Here is a 15,731-nt window from a genome sequence, read left to right as displayed (position 1 = left end):
GGAAGTGCTTTAACGGCTCGTTGGATTTATTAAATTTTTTTACGCATTGTATTTTTCTTTATATTTATTATTTTTATGTTTGTGTTCTCGCCCGCAATCATTTACAAAAATAAAAAAATAAAATTACAAATAAAAAGTATATTTATTCACTAAAGAAGATAAATTCCAGGGGCAGGTAATTGATACAGAATGGTGTAAAAAATAAATAAAAAAAATTAATAAAATTATATATATATATATATATATATATATATATATATATATATATATATATATATATATATATATATATATATATATATATATATATATAGAGAGAGAGAGAGAGAGAGAGAGAGAGAGAGAGAGAGAAAGAGAGAGAGAGAGAGAAAATATGTAAATAGGTCGGTTTTAAAATCTAAACCACAAAAAAAAAATGTTTGTACAATAATAATAATAATAATAATAATAATAATAATAATAATAATAATAATAACAGAATGCATAATTAAGAATAAGGTCAGATTCCTAATGATTTGGTTTATCATGTGCACTAAAAATGAATAATGGCTTCAATATTTTCGTGTAAACAAATAAAAAACACGAAATGTAACATTGTGTAAGATACACGTGTTGGAATTGTTTATTTTATTTACTTTCAGGTGGCATTTCTCTTCTTACTTTCATTTATCTCCCATGTTCATGTGTGTTGATCTGTTCATCCACCAGAGGGCGAACTTCCCCTGTGCAGTGTGTCTGAACACTGTGCTGTTCACCTGTACACTCATGCAGGTATCAAAAAGCTTCAGATCATCTTCACATCAAACATCAGAATGAGCAAAAGGGGATGATCTCCATGACTGTGGCCATGGCGTGGATGTTTGGTGATACCAGAACGGCTGGTTGGAGAGTTTCAGAAATCTATAGCGTCCACACAAAGCGGTGACTCTGGACTCCTGATGAAGCAGATGATCTCAGCTGAGATAAAGTAGCTGGATCAACCGTGCACTCAGAACCCTGAGAGGTGATGATGTTACGATTGGACTGGTTTCTTCATTCTGGACTTGTTGACAAATTTTGAGCCTACCAATAATCTCCGCCCACATACCTTACAGGCCTAGCTCCACTTATTTCTCAACAATAACCCTGAACTATGTGTCATAACAGCCGAGCCAAGAGGAGTCTACTGGTGTAAACATGTTGTGTGTGTCGACTGAACTTCACCTTTAGAGGCATATAAAGGGGTATGAAGTGTAGACGTGGTAGCTCGATGATTAAGGCTCTGAGTTACTCAATATAAAAGTCTCTTTTTTCCTTTCAATAACCCCAATAATACCAAACATCGCTCTTAATCAGTCCTATTTTACAGTCCTACAGGACAATACGAACAAATCCACAGCACTGGTCGCCCAAAAGTGGATAAGATTTGACTCGAATAAAAATATCCTAATACACAGTCCAATCTTTAAATACTACACAATTTTAAACTGTCGTTCCAGTAAAATCTACTTGATCTTCTGTCCTCACGTTGGTTATTATTGTTGTGTTTTAGTTCATGTCCGACTGGGATTTGTTGGGTGTAGACGGGGAGAAAAATAAAGCGTTTCAAACCCTTTAATGGTGCATAAATATAAAAAAGGACCCTGATCCCAAATGCATCTGTTGTGTATCGTTGAATTCTAAACACACCACTTTTATCATATCGAAGGGTCTGATGTGTCTGAATATCGGACACGTCATTATATACTTATTTAAGTCTTGATTGGACATGACAGTGGGAATAATTGGGGAATGATTGGATGAAGCATGGACATGAAAACAATATAAAGTCTATACATAGGGTGTCTAGGGGGTGCACAAACTTTTGCTTCCCCATCTTAATCATAATCACATACAATGGGCTTTTTCTTTCTCTTTAGTGCATCTATATATATATATATATATATATATATATATATATATATATATATATATATATATATATATATATATATAAAGTTTTGACTCATTTCAGGAAAGCACCTTTTGTCCAGAACATATTTTCTGTCTTAGTCTCCTCCTCCCCCTCCTCCCCCTCTTCTTCCTCTTTCTTATTTCTTTCCGGCAGCTGCTGCACACTCGCTTCTCTGCCCTGGTCCACGAGGTGTTCACGCGCCGCCGCTGCGCGCCGATTGGCTGGAGCCGACGCAAACAACTCGCCTCGACCAATCAGAGAGGTGTGCACGTGCTCGGCACACGCGGAGCACAGCGCTCGTTCATGAACAAGTGGGAAGCCTCGGTGGTAAACAAGCTGAGCGTGTGAGTGCACCAGTAGCTGCTGTAGCCATTATAAAAGGGAAGGCAGCACAGCTTTCCACAAATCTCTGGTGAACTTAGCATGTATTGGAGGTAGCTCAGGACCCAAGATAAGGACAGAACAGTGCTGCGGATCGCAGGCGTTTGGCTCGACCGTCACTGCTTGACATTATAGTGCATTTGCGACATTTGTTTTGGTTTTAGATTTTGCACATTTATAAAGATCACTCCAACATGGTGGCCATGACCAAAAGGGTCAAGATCTTTCAGATCGTCTTCAACGACCCGACTAAGACTTTCTACTGCAGTGGGGATAAAGTCGCTGGGAAGATCGTAGTCGAGGTGAATGAAGCTACGCGCGTCTCCGCGATGCGCGTCCTCGGCGTGGGATGCGCCAAAGTGGATTACTCCAAGAGGAAGCAGAGATGTCGACAGGAGATTGACTACCTGAAGTATGAAGAAGTGGTTCTGCTGGACGACCAGCCTGCAGGTAAGATGATTGACATCAACATCGCATCTCCACTCCAAACACGACATCGGCGCTCCTTTTCATACTACTACAACATAGTACGCTCCATCAGCATGTCGTCATGACTACTAATACCAGAACGCGCACTGAGGGTACTAAGTAGTACGCATGCGTCAAATTGCTTTAGTTACTAAACAGTATGCTTAATTAGAGCGTATTTTACCTATTAGACCAATACTAATACGCTAATTTAGGCTCAATTAGTACTAAAAAATTAGTATTCAAAGTTCCAAAGGCACTCTTTAAGTGATTATTGTTGATAAAACAGGACAGTTTCCATAAAATGGTGTAATTCTTTGACTCAGGATGAATATATAGAAGTCTTGTGTATTGACAGATTTGTGTATCTTCTCTACAGATACTGACGGCTCCGTCATCCTCAGACCTGGAAACAAGTACGAATACATGTTTGGCTTCGAGCTTCCACAGCAAGGGTAAGCGTCATCATTTGCACGTTGTTTAGAAAGTGTGTTCTGAGGTCTTTGGAGAGCACGATGTGCTCACGTCCTGTTTTTCCCGTCTGCAGGCAGCTGGTGTCTTCATACGATGGGAAGTTCGGAAGCGTGCAGTACTATGTGAAGGCGTTGATGGAGAGAGCGTCTCAGCCCGCACTCGAGTGCAAGAAGAACTTTGAGGTGGAAGAGCCGCTGGACGTGAACACGCCGGACTTAATGGTGAGGGATGAACTTGAGTGAACTTGTTTTTTTTTTTATCATATTTTAAGTTCAAACACTTGAACATCTCGTCAACTAACTCTCGTTTATGGATGTTTTTCAGTCTCCAGCAGCTGGCATGAAGGAGAAAAAGGTCACCTGTATGTTCATTCCGGACGGCCAGGTGTGCCTGAACGCCAAGATCGACAGACGCGGTTTCTGCGAAGGTGAAGAAATCTTAATCGACGCCAAGTTCGAGAACACCTGCTCTCGCATCGTGGTTCCCAAAGCCGCCATCGTGGCCAAGCAGACGTACCAGGTTAACGGGAACACCAAAGTGGTCAGGCAGAAGCTTTCATCTGTCCGTGGGAATCACATCATCTCGGGGATGTGCGACGCCTGGCTTGGGAAGTCCATCCGCGTTCCCAAGATCAAACCATCCATCCTGGGTTGTGGGATCATCCGAGTGGAGTACGCCCTCATGGTGAGTGTTAATAGTCTTTCAAATTATGTGAGAATTCGGCCTTCAAAAGTTATAAGCATGCTAATGAATCGTTTTGAATCCAGATCTACATGCACATCCCAGGCAGTGAGAAACTGATCCTGGAGCTGCCCCTGGTCATCGGAACGGTGCCCTACAGTGGCCTCAACAGCCGCACCAACAGCATGAGCAGTCAGGAAAGCACAAACTCGACCAGCTGGGTGTCCCTGCGCCTACCGTCCACGGGTCCGCCCAGCTACTGCGACGTGACCCGTGACGTTCGCCTGGACCAGCCCCTCACACCCCTGCTGGACGACTACGACGGTGGGGACAGTCCCATCTTCATGAACAGCCCACACTTCAGCTTCCCTCCACTTCCTCCCTACTCCGAGGTGGGTCTTGATATCAAACCGCAGGTTTCACTTTAGCTCACGATGCTGATGTGGTTTCTGTGAACAAAGCAGGTTCTAACTGGTGTTTCACACGTTTCCAGGTGGAGGAAGAGTACAACGGCAACGCCCGCATGCTTCCAGTGTGCTGAGTGACTTCCAAAGCCATCCAGTCTTCCGTCTCACCATCAGGGAACCGGTGAAGCTTCCTCTCAGGGACACGAGAGACGGACAAACAGGGTTTCCCCCTTGTCCGTGGCATCACGCCGCCTGAGCGATGCCTTTTTCTCTGTGAACGTTCAGGGGCCGAACACGGCATGCGTCGTTTTCACTGTTACAAGTCTTTCGCTCGAAGAGTTTCCTGCTGAACCGCAGCGTGTAGTTACTGAGACATTCCCTTTCAGCCGCAATAAAAACAAACGCACGCCGCAAAACTTCCAGCTTCACGTTCTTCGCCTGATCAGAGCGGTTTGTGTAGAAATCCCCTGTGTAGGAGACTTTATCCGAGGAACCGATTTGATCAGTTTGTTCTGATGAACCGGTTTCTCTTGTTATGATGCACTTTGGTTTGGATGCAGTTGTGCTTCCTGACTGCCTGAAGAGACTTTTCTCTATCCAGTCACGATCGTCTTCCACTTTCCCGTCGCTCCGACATGGACTTTTCCTTAGCGACATCTCCACACCACGCCAAACACTTCAGGGTGCTGATCTTCTCGGTGATTTTAGCCAGATCAGAAAAGACCGCATTCTCCAACTTTCTATCCATAATCGCTTTTATATTCCCAGCGATCGCTTTTCAGAACGAATCTGACCAGATTGTATTTGTACGTGGTTTTTGTTTTTTGTACAAAAAATTTTATTATAAATTGTGTTTTGTATTCAAACCCTGTGGGTTAGTTTTCAATAAAAGACTAAAAATTATACACCTTTTTCTCAATCGTTTATTTTGTTGTTGACATTGAAAAAAGAGCAATTCTATGACACACAAGTTGAACACATACAGAGAGAAGAAAAAATGGATATTTTACACAGACAAAAGTCAACTCAAGTCTACTTTTATTGTGTTTGGAACTGTAGACAGTAGAGCACATGGTGAAACAAAACAACATTCCCACAGGACCAAGATGTTACACAAGACCACATAAAAATCACAAAAATTAACAACACAACTACACAAAATATCCTGTACATGGTGCACGTTTGCAACATTTAGAGCAAAAAGAATAACGAGACACAGGAACACTGCAACGGTGATGCAGCTGCTCAGCATGCTCTCGACGGTTCCTCTGTAGAGCGTTGTGAGGATGTGTGGTGAGACCTGGGTCTTCCTTAGCTTTCTTAGGAAATAGAAATGCTGGTGGGTTTTAATTGTTATAGAACTGGTTATGAGGGACCAGGTGAGGTTGTCCTCCTCCTGGAGAACCTAGTGGTGAAACAACAGCACTGCTCAGATGTTGAAGATGCCTGCTGGTCTGCACATCCTCTGAGCATTCCACATTGAGTCCTTATTTGCTGTTATAATGAGCTCCACTCTTCTGAGAGATTGTGTGCAACTCATTCAGCCACAAGATTGATAGTAAAGTCAGGTACAGATATAGGTGAGGAGGCCTGGGATGCAGTCAGTGTTCACATTCATTCAAAACGTGTTTAATAGGTTGGAGTTCTATAGCAGGAAATCTTCCACTCCAACCCATGCAAAGCAGATCTTCATGGAACTGGCTTTGTGCACAGGGGTATTGTCATGCTGGAACAGTTTTGGGTCTCCTGGTTGAAGTGAAGGAAAAATCTCATTCGACTGCATCCAAAGACGTCCGTTACAATTGTGTGCCTCCAGCTTTGTGGGAACAGTTTGGAGAGGAACCAAATATGGCTGGAACAGTTGGGCGTCCCAATACTTTTGGGTGTATAGTGTAAACTGTCTCAGATTCAGTAGTGAAGGATTTTAGAAGGTAGCTTCAATGTGTTTTTTCCTAAAATCTCTGTTTGGTGGTGTCCGGCTGTGTGTGTGTGTGTGTGTGTGTGTGTGTGTGTGTGTGTGTGTGTGTGTGTGTGTGTGTGTGTGTGTGAGAGAGAGAAAAAAGAGAGCGTCCCAGTCTTGCTGAAGAAGATATCAGAAAATTCACTCCTTCCCATCTCATAGGTGGAACATCTGAAATTCCATGTTATGATATTATATACAGTGTGAAGGTCATGGCTGCTCTAAACACCATAGTTCTGGGTTTGAAGAACCTTCAGGTGTTCACCTGAGCTGGATATCACGAGTGAAGGATCAGCGTTTCAGCCTCCATTGTTTTATAATGAGATGCATTATTTATTCTATTACGTAAAAAAAGAGGACCTGATTAAGTTCTGTACCTGACACACACATACACACACACACACACACACACACACACACACACACACACACACACACAGACAGAGGCAATAAGTACAGAAAGACTGAGATGAACATGGTCACTGTGTGTGTGTGGAAACATCAGAAAGGCCCAACGTCTTGGGGCCTCCATGTGCATTTAACTCACGTAAATGTGTGTGTGTGTGTGTGTGTGTGTGTGTGTGTGTGTGTGTGTGTGTGTGTGTGTGTGTGTGTGTGTGTGTGTGTGTGTGTGTGTGTGTGTGTGTGTATACGTGCTTTTCTGCAGGAGCATGACCGGAGATAAGGCCGGCGAAGTTTATCTTACACTTTCACATTTCGCCTTTTGAGAAATGAAAGAAAAATGAAGTAAAAAAACAGAAAAACATCCATTTGTAAGTTTTTACCTCAGATTTCTCTCAGGAAATCATGCAGACGCTTTGTTCTGAAGTAAACGTGTGAAAAGCGAGTGGATGTCGCGAGTGCTCAATCATTGACCAGCTGCACTGGTGTTTATACAGGGTTCATAAAGAATGCTGAGACGTGAGATCCTGCAGCTACTGTTCACTGTACACCGTCCCGTGAGCGGGTCACATGATCACAGCAAACTTTACCGCTTTAACGGCAGAGAATGAAATAAAAAACACTTGTAATTCACGTATCAGCATGTGATAGAGAGAGAGAGAGAGAGAGAGAGAGAGAGAGAGAGAGTGTATAAAAAAAAGAGACAGAAAGTTGATGAAATAGAGAGAAAGAAAGAGACTGAGAGAGAGTATGACAAAGGGAGAAAAATAGAGAGATAAAAAGAGTGAATTAAAAAGATGGAGAAATTGAGAGAGGAGAGAGAGAGAGAGAGAGAGAGAGAGAGAGAGAGAGAGAGAGAGAGAGAGAGAGAGAGTTTCCCGTGTTCCAAACTCCACATGACCCTGTGTAGGATAACTGATAATAGCTTCAGCTCTCTCTCTCTCTCTCTCTCTCTCTCTCTCTCTCTCTCTCTCTCTATCTGGATGGATGGATGGATGAACGACAGATCATGTATAATGTGATTCTGTGTAATTAACCCTCACATGGTTAAGGAATTAAACAGTCCTGTGTAAGTGTGTGTGTGTGTGTGTGTGTGTGTGTGTGTGTGTGTGTGTGTGTGTGTATGTCCGAGTGATTTGACGGAAACTGCATCTGGAGTATTTAAAGCACAAAGACTCAGAGTCATGTCCACCACTCACTGACCTCTGACCCATCATAAACACAGAAACTCTCCATAGAAAGCCTCTGCAGTGAGGGTTAAAGGTCAACACCAGACCAGCTGACGGTATATGTAGGAAATTTATTTAGACTCATTTACACCATCTAAAGCATCCAATACTCATCCTGTATGACGGTGTGCCTCTGACCCAGTGGAGTAGAAGAAGGTTTGGCTGGAAAAGGGTGGGTATCCCAATATGTTTGGTCGCACCAGGTGGTTGTTACACATCATTACTTTTATTTTTCATACTTAATGCTGAGGTTATTGGATGCCTGCTAGAGGGCCCCAGTGCTATCAACTTAAAATCTGATTGGTTAAAGCGCATCTCTAAGCAATATGCTGAAATCTGGTCCAACATAAACAGACACTCCATGTAGCAGTGCACCCGAGAGAAACACTATGAAATAAAAGACTATGGGAAAAATTTTATACATATTCATGGACAAAAATATATTAAAAGGTAAGAGGTTCTGATAGAGTTTAGGCCAACAGAGAAGATCTTGATGGCCCTGATGGTTTACCACTAAATATAAATACACACGTGGCAGGTTTTCATACCCCACATTGTGACGTCTACACAACTAACCCCATCCTGCCTGCTCGAATCAGTTTTGAAGCAGTGATGAGACAAGCCCGACCAGGCGCTAAATATCTGACGTCAGCTTTGTCGACTTGCATATTTTGCAGCTTCAGGCTACAGATATCGCCACCACTCCCACATCTGCTGGATGCTTACCTCAGTAAATAAAGTCCTCAGAAACGTGAATCCGAGCGACTGTGTGGGATTTAATCTGCACCTCGAGGCGTTTAGAGTCGGCCTTATCTCACACGCTGTTCCCAGGATTCTGTGTTTCATTTTATTTGGTCAAGCATCGGTCATGGTCTTTTTAAAGTGGGTTTTTTTGATGATATCTCGTGGTTTCTCCATGAACACATGCTCACGGTCTTTTGTTGTTTTTTTTCTCTTCTCTCTTTGTTATTGTGCAGTACTGATGAAACCTGCAGCTGTTCCTGGGATGTTTGTGCGTCTCTCATGCCGTGGCCTTGTCAGAGAAAATCCCTGCGTGAACTTTCGTTTTCCGTACAAGCGCGAGGCATCGAGTATCGAGTGTCTCTAAATCCTGTCCAGACGTGCCGCTGACGCCGGGCTTGACACCGAAACGTGATTTGACACGTTTGTCTGTGTATATTTTAACCACATTGGCTACATGTTTACCCATTAGCCATTGCAGGTCTGCACCCGGACCACAGTTTAGTCCTTGTCGAAGTCTCTAAGATCCATTTCCCGAACATCAGCTTCATGTTCAGCGTAAGGTTTTTTTGTTTTTGCTATAATAACCTCCTCTCTTCTGGGTAAATGTTTTAATAGATTTTGTGGAGATTTTGTGTGAAACTTAGCCAAAAAGGGTTTACTGCTGGAGGTAAGTTGAGGAGGTCTGGGGTGCAGCCAGTGTTTACATTCATTCCAAGGTGCTCAATAAGGTCAGAGCTCTATAGCAGGAGATCTTCCACTCCAACTGAGGAAAAACATCCTGAGAAGACATGAGAAAGAAACCTCAAGAGAAACCGGACCGAAAAGCAAACCCATTAATCCATTAATTACAGTTCCATCATTGTAGATCAAGTGAAGGGAAAATTCCATGCTACCGCATCCAAAAACATAAAAAAAAAGAATTACGCCAACAAGTTTGAGTAAGAACCACATATGGCTTAAAAAAAAAATTAATAAAAAAAATCATGTGTCCCAATACTTTTGGCCAGAAATGATATAATCCCACCCCTAAAAAAAAAACTAATGCCACCCTGACACCTGTCGAGGGGTTTATGTGGTTGGCTGTTACCCCGGATTCCCTCACAGCGTATTCCACAGGCTGCTCGTCATGTAACTCTACCCTGATAAATATAATCCCAGCAGCCGGCCCTTCGGATTTACGCCGCATCTTTTAGCCGCCGCTACGAGACGCAGCATGTTTTACAAGTGAATCAGATGTCTAACCTTTGTTAGAGGTGTTCACCCTCACGGAGTCTGTTTTTTGACTGGAGGAGGACATGGGCATAGAGTTGAGACTGACACTGTCTCTCAATCAGACATCACACAGATGTTCTTTTCCTGTTGTGTCTGCAGGTAGTTACAGCTCTACCTCTGCCATGTAAATCTGTATTCTATGTGACTCTCAGGACACGCCTCGTCTCTGTAGTGGTGCGATGCATCACATTCACGTAGCAGCAGCGGTGCTGGGAGAACGCGCTCTAAAAGTATAGAACATCTACTACAAATTATATATAAATAAATTTTTACAGACACAAACATGTTAAAACGATACAAATTCCAACTTGGATCGGATACACCCTTTTTAAATCGATGCATCACAACGTTAACGTTTATGCCGACGCTCCGATGTGTGCTGAATTTTCAAATATTGACTCAAACGAACTCAAAATGAATCAGTACTATCCATTTTTTTTTATTTGATTTCCTGATTGAGGATTTAATAATAAAACCTTTTTAATATTTGAATGAAATGTGTATGGATTTAGTGTAAATAAACATAAATCACAGTGTTATTGTTCAGTGTAAATATAATTACGCCTATTCACTATTTTTCCGTCGCTATCAGATCGGACCGGACTCGTGAACTCGCAGTTCCTGAGACGCGACGGGTGCGGTTGTGTTAGTCAGTGTGGGTTACTGTGTATACAGGGAGTGTGTGTGATATATTTCCCAAGAACTTCTCTTTTTCTCCTGCCTGTTATTCAGCTCACCTCACCTATCTGTTTCTCACCCATGTTTCATTGTAGGGCAAGAACAGATTAGGCAGCATTGGACCCTGGATCAGAAGGTCACAAAATACCAGCACCACCAAGCTGCCACTGCTGGGCCCTTAAGCAAGGCCCTTAACCCTCAACAGCTCAGTTGTAAATCAAGCTGGCTGGTAACCTGGGGTTCAGTCTTCTGGTATCCTTCTTGAATCTCAGCTAGACGCTGCTTCATACGGGTCATCAATCAAACTTGGAAGCATTAACATTTTATTACATCAACACAAAGTACCGTAAAGGGGGTTGTAATAAACAGATAGAGTGAACATGGACACCTGATATAGTGAAGTTTGTTTTTACGATTTGATATCGTAGATGGAGTCTTCAGTGTCAGCGCTGTTCTGTCTTCTGGGAAAAAGTATTGTGACTGTTACTACAAAGTAGGAGGCATGGAATTTACCCTTCACTTTAACTTGGAGACCCATGCTTTACATGGGTTAGAAGTGTGTGGAACACACCTTTGGGATGAATGTGAACACTGACTGCACCCCAGGTCTCCTCACCTTTTCACCTACATCAGTACCTGACTTTACTAACACCCTTGTGGCTGAATGAATCTCACAAAACTCCACAGAATCTAGTGGAACATCTTCCCAGAAAAGTGGAAGATCTTTTAAGAGCAAATGTAAACTAAATGTGGAATTGGATGTTCAAAAAGAAGTACATACTGAACTTGTCCACTGAGTGTAAATTTGTCTTTCAACGTGAGAGGAAAACAGAGGCCGGTGAGGGAACCCCTGTGTATGGATGTTTTTTTTTCATTTACATTGTTACGATAATTCAACGAGGAGAAAGTCTTTACTGATTTATCTTCTGGAATAGAGACACTGTCCCAACTGTTCAGTCCATGGAAGTATCTACAGCTCTTGAGATTAGCAGCAGCGGATCCTTAGAGGACACCTGATGACACCTTGTAAGTTCTGGGAAACGTCTTTTTGCGCCTGCTGATTTATTTACAGCCGAAGGCACCGCGCCACAACGCTGATCATTGCATACTTGTAACGCGACACTGACAAGGAACAAACACCGCGGAGCAAAAGTAACACGAGGATGCACTTGCTCGAGGGCCGAAACGTCTCATCGCCTCATCATTCATCCTGCAGGAGATGAGCTGCAGTGTACATACGCTATATCAGGTTTGTGAACCACAAGGAACCTGAGGTTACTGTTCCACTTTCCAGGAAATCCTGCTTGCTGTGATGCTTAGGTGAGTTCACACACCTGAGATGGTTTATAGAGAAGGTTAATGATAACCTGGGATGGATCAGTAACTTGTGAGCATAGAAAGGGCCTTGCTCAAGGGCCCAAGAGTGTCAGCTTGAACACCTGACCTTCCAATCAGAAACCCATAATGAAGGAGGTGAGTCTGTGTGCTGAGTCCTGTGTAAATCATTTCTACACAAACTACTATATGTTGGGCTTTTTTAATAATATTGAAGTTAATCAGCACCTGATAACAGGAAACTGTTTGGGGAGAAGATCAAAACTCTCATGACGTTCCTACAAGAAGTGTTAGGAACACCACAGGAGGCCCTTATATAGCAATAAAGCACAACAGTGGTTAATATACTGAATGTGCATGAACATGTGTTTATACCAAAATAGGATGAAATATTGCTTTGGAATGCTGGATATCAACACACACACACACACACACACACACACACACACACACACACACACACACACACACACATGAAATAGTTCTAACACTCCTCAGACTCACACATTGTTTGCTGTACTAATGTGTTTGTGCTCCACACGATAAATGCTGACCTTCTTACCCGTTCTTCAGCTCAGGAGTTTTTACTGGAACAGAGAGTCACTTCTAAGAACTGCATAGTTTTGTTTTTTACTCCGTCTCAGGTCAGCCAGAATTTCTTTGGTCACGTGACTCACCAGCTGAACACTCATTATGGGTTCTTTCTGGCATTTTGAGGCATTTTCTCCGATTGGCTCAGATGGGAGATCATGCAGAATTTGATTGGCTGAGGGAAATGTTCACGAGGGCTTTCACGTGCACACGGCATGCTCACTCGCTCAACTCGTTCGCCCCCATGCCTTCCACCTCTTTCCTTTTTTCCCTCTTCCTGTTTCTTTTTGAGAAGAACATTCAGATACACTGAGAAACAAACTGAGATCTAAACACTGCAAGCACACAACCAGACGAGAAACTGACCTATAGACCAAAAAAGACAAAGGTGTGAAATAAAGACAGATAGATAGTGAAGAGCTCATGGACAGACAGAAAAGGGCACATCTGAGGGGTAAAGATGGACAGACAGACAGACAGACAGACAGACAGACAGACAGACAGACAGACAGACAGACAGACAGACAGACAGAAAAGGGCACATCTGAGGGATAACAGACAGACAGACAGACAGACAGACAGACAGACAGACAGACAGACAGACAGACAGACAGACATACAGACAGAAAAGGGCACATCTGAGGGGTAGACAGACAGACAGACAGACAGACAGACAGACAGACAGACAGACAGACAGACAGACAGACAGACAGACAGACCGAAAAGGGCACACCTGAGGGGTAAAGATGGACAGACAGACAGACAGACAGACAGACAGACAGACAGACAGACAGACAGACAGACAGACAGACAGAAAAGGGCACACCTGAGTGGTAAAGATGGACAGACAGACAGACAGACAGACAGACAGACAGACAGACAGACAGACAGACAGACAGACAGACAGAAAAGGCAAATATAAGAAGAAAAAGATGGACAGACAGACAGACAAAGATAGACAGAAAGAGAGACTTTGAAAGAGAAAATGAACATATAAAATGTAAAGATGGACATAGAGATGGAAAAGGCGAATAAAAGTAGTAAAGACAGACAGAGGGACAGACAGACAAACTTTCTAACACTTAATGTGTGTGTGTGTGTGTGTGTGTGTGTGTGTGTGTGTGTGTGTGTGTGTGTATAATTTTACCACTCCATAAAGTAAGCAGTGGCATGACATGTAACAGCAACATTTTTGCATCTCTATGCAAATATGTTATGACTTAACAAATCCACCTGATTGGCTGGAACGGTTTCCTCGGGCCAATCAGGCCAAGCGTCCTTATTTTTTAGCTCATTTTCAGCAAATCAGGACCTGTGATTACCTCCTGTTTACTTTAACATGAAATCATGTCATGGGTTTGTTTAATCCTGTAATACGTGTACAACCTGTAATTGTGTGAAGCTGAAGAGGAGGAAGAGGAGGAGGAGGTAGCAAAGCCTGCTATGCCGGTGCTTCTGGTCAGTGTAGGAAGCTAATTCAGTTAGCTTGTTTAGCTAATAAAGCTAGTCATAGAATTAGCATACAGACTCAAACACTATTTTGTGCTAAATGTGACCTCGTCCCTTTCTTTCTTCTGCTCTGTTTTCATTCAAGACTATAAGAGACTCCGCTATACTAAAGTGTGTGTGTGTGTGTGTGTGTGTGTGTGTGTGTGTGTGTGTGTGTGTGTGTGTGTGTGTAATAACTGAGTGTTGGACGTTTGCTTTACTAATGTGTTACTGCACACCACTGAAACATTCAGGACACAGATCTGCTTGAGGTGTGTGTGTGTGTGTGTGTGTGTGTGTGTGTGTGTGTGTGTGTGTGTGTGTGTGTGTGTGTTTTCTTGTGCAGAAGTTGGAAACTTTTTTTTACAAGAGGACAAAATTCCCCAAATTCCCTCCAAAATTGTCGAGTCATGTGTGAACTTATAGTCCATATTACTTCTCTTTGTCTCTCTCTCTCTCTCTCTCTCTCTCTCTCTCTCTCTCTCTCTCTCTCTCTCTCTCTGTTCTTTCTTTCTTTCTTTTTTTTTTATGTGAGCTATAAGAATGCTAAAGGACTATAATTGTGCAGACTCTCTCTCTCTCTCTCTCTCTCTCTCTCTCTCTCTCTCTCTCTCTCTCTCTCTCTCTTCCCCCACTCCTCTCTCTCTGCTAGGTTTGTCCTCATTAGTCATTAGTTTCTGTCTCACAGACACAACATTAAGCTTTTGTGTCATCAGTAACAGAAACAGCTCTGCTCCCTGTGATTGGTGGGCCGACGTGATCACTGGCGCTCTGATTGGTTGAAGGGCTCGGCCATGCCGTGTTCATGCGCTGAGCACATGCAGTGACTTGAAACAGTTTCCTCTACAGAGCAGCTTCCTCTTTGTGTAACTGCTGTGGAAACCGGATAAAACCTCCCTGCTGTAGGGTACAGGCTGTTCACAGGGACGTGTGTGAGTGTGTGTAATGATCTTTTTTGCTGAACATGGACTTTCACATCCTCAAACATGCCCCCCAAAAAAGTTAGTTTAATTTTTTAATTCTTTATTTTGATAACATTCTCAGTAGCTGAGGCAGCAGTAGTGCGTATGATTCAGCTGGCACACGTCTCACAAAGTTCACGTATATATAATTATATATTCACGTGCTCGTACTCCTACGCAGTGGGCTCTAAAGTAACAGCTTGTTCCACAGCAGAAACTGCAAATAAATCAGTTATTTCTGTAAATTTAGCGTTAATGAAAGGAGTCTTCAGTATCAGCGCTCTGCAACAGTCAACACACAGAAAAGCTTTTTCACTAAAAAAATATCACAGCAGCATTCAGTCATGTTTTATTCCTTACACAACTCACAATGTCCAAAGGGCAAATTCAAGAGAGTTGAAGACAGACAGACAGACAGACAGACAGACAGACAGACAGACAGACAGACAGACAGACAGACAGACAGACAGACAGACAGAAAAAGGTAAATGAGAGATAAAGGCAGGTAGACATACAGAAAAAGAAAATATAAGGGATAAAGAGACAGACGTAGACAGACAGACAGACAGACAGACAGACAGACAGACAGACAGACAGACAGACAGACAGACAGACAGACAGACAGAAAAGACAGAAAAAAAGACCAATATACGGGGGGACAGACAGTCAGAAAAAGGCAAATATGAGGGAAGAAGAGGCGCAGACAAAAAGAAAAGGGCAATCATG

The 15,731-nt window shown here is 42.8% G+C and overlaps 1 protein-coding gene and 1 long non-coding RNA gene across 2 annotated transcripts; one reads left to right on the top strand and one right to left on the bottom strand.

Moving 5' to 3' along the window:
* Nucleotides 1-2,093: 2,093 nt before the first annotated feature.
* Nucleotides 2,094-5,247, top strand: txnipa (thioredoxin interacting protein a). The gene is made up of 6 exons (XM_083545250.1): nucleotides 2,094-2,764; nucleotides 3,162-3,237; nucleotides 3,330-3,477; nucleotides 3,581-3,940; nucleotides 4,024-4,329; nucleotides 4,431-5,247. Exons 1-6 carry the CDS (start codon nucleotides 2,509-2,511, stop codon nucleotides 4,476-4,478), a joined length of 1,194 nt encoding a protein of 397 aa, XP_083401376.1. The 5' UTR covers nucleotides 2,094-2,508; the 3' UTR covers nucleotides 4,479-5,247.
* A 1,609-nt stretch (nucleotides 5,248-6,856) lies between these two features.
* On the bottom strand, nucleotides 6,857-9,366 carry LOC310728128. The gene is made up of 2 exons (XR_014534190.1): nucleotides 8,662-9,366; nucleotides 6,857-7,025 (listed from the first exon to the last, which is right to left on the bottom strand). It is a non-coding gene; the product is annotated as an uncharacterized lncRNA (long non-coding RNA).
* Between the last annotated feature and the right edge of the window lie 6,365 nt (nucleotides 9,367-15,731).

The sequence above is a fragment of the Silurus aristotelis genome, assembly GCF_946808225.1.
Source record: "Silurus aristotelis genome assembly, chromosome: 6".
Taxonomy (NCBI): Eukaryota; Metazoa; Chordata; class Actinopteri; order Siluriformes; family Siluridae; genus Silurus; species Silurus aristotelis.
The sequence above is the reverse complement of the archived record's forward strand: the minus strand, read 5'-3'. Positions and strand labels throughout refer to the sequence as shown.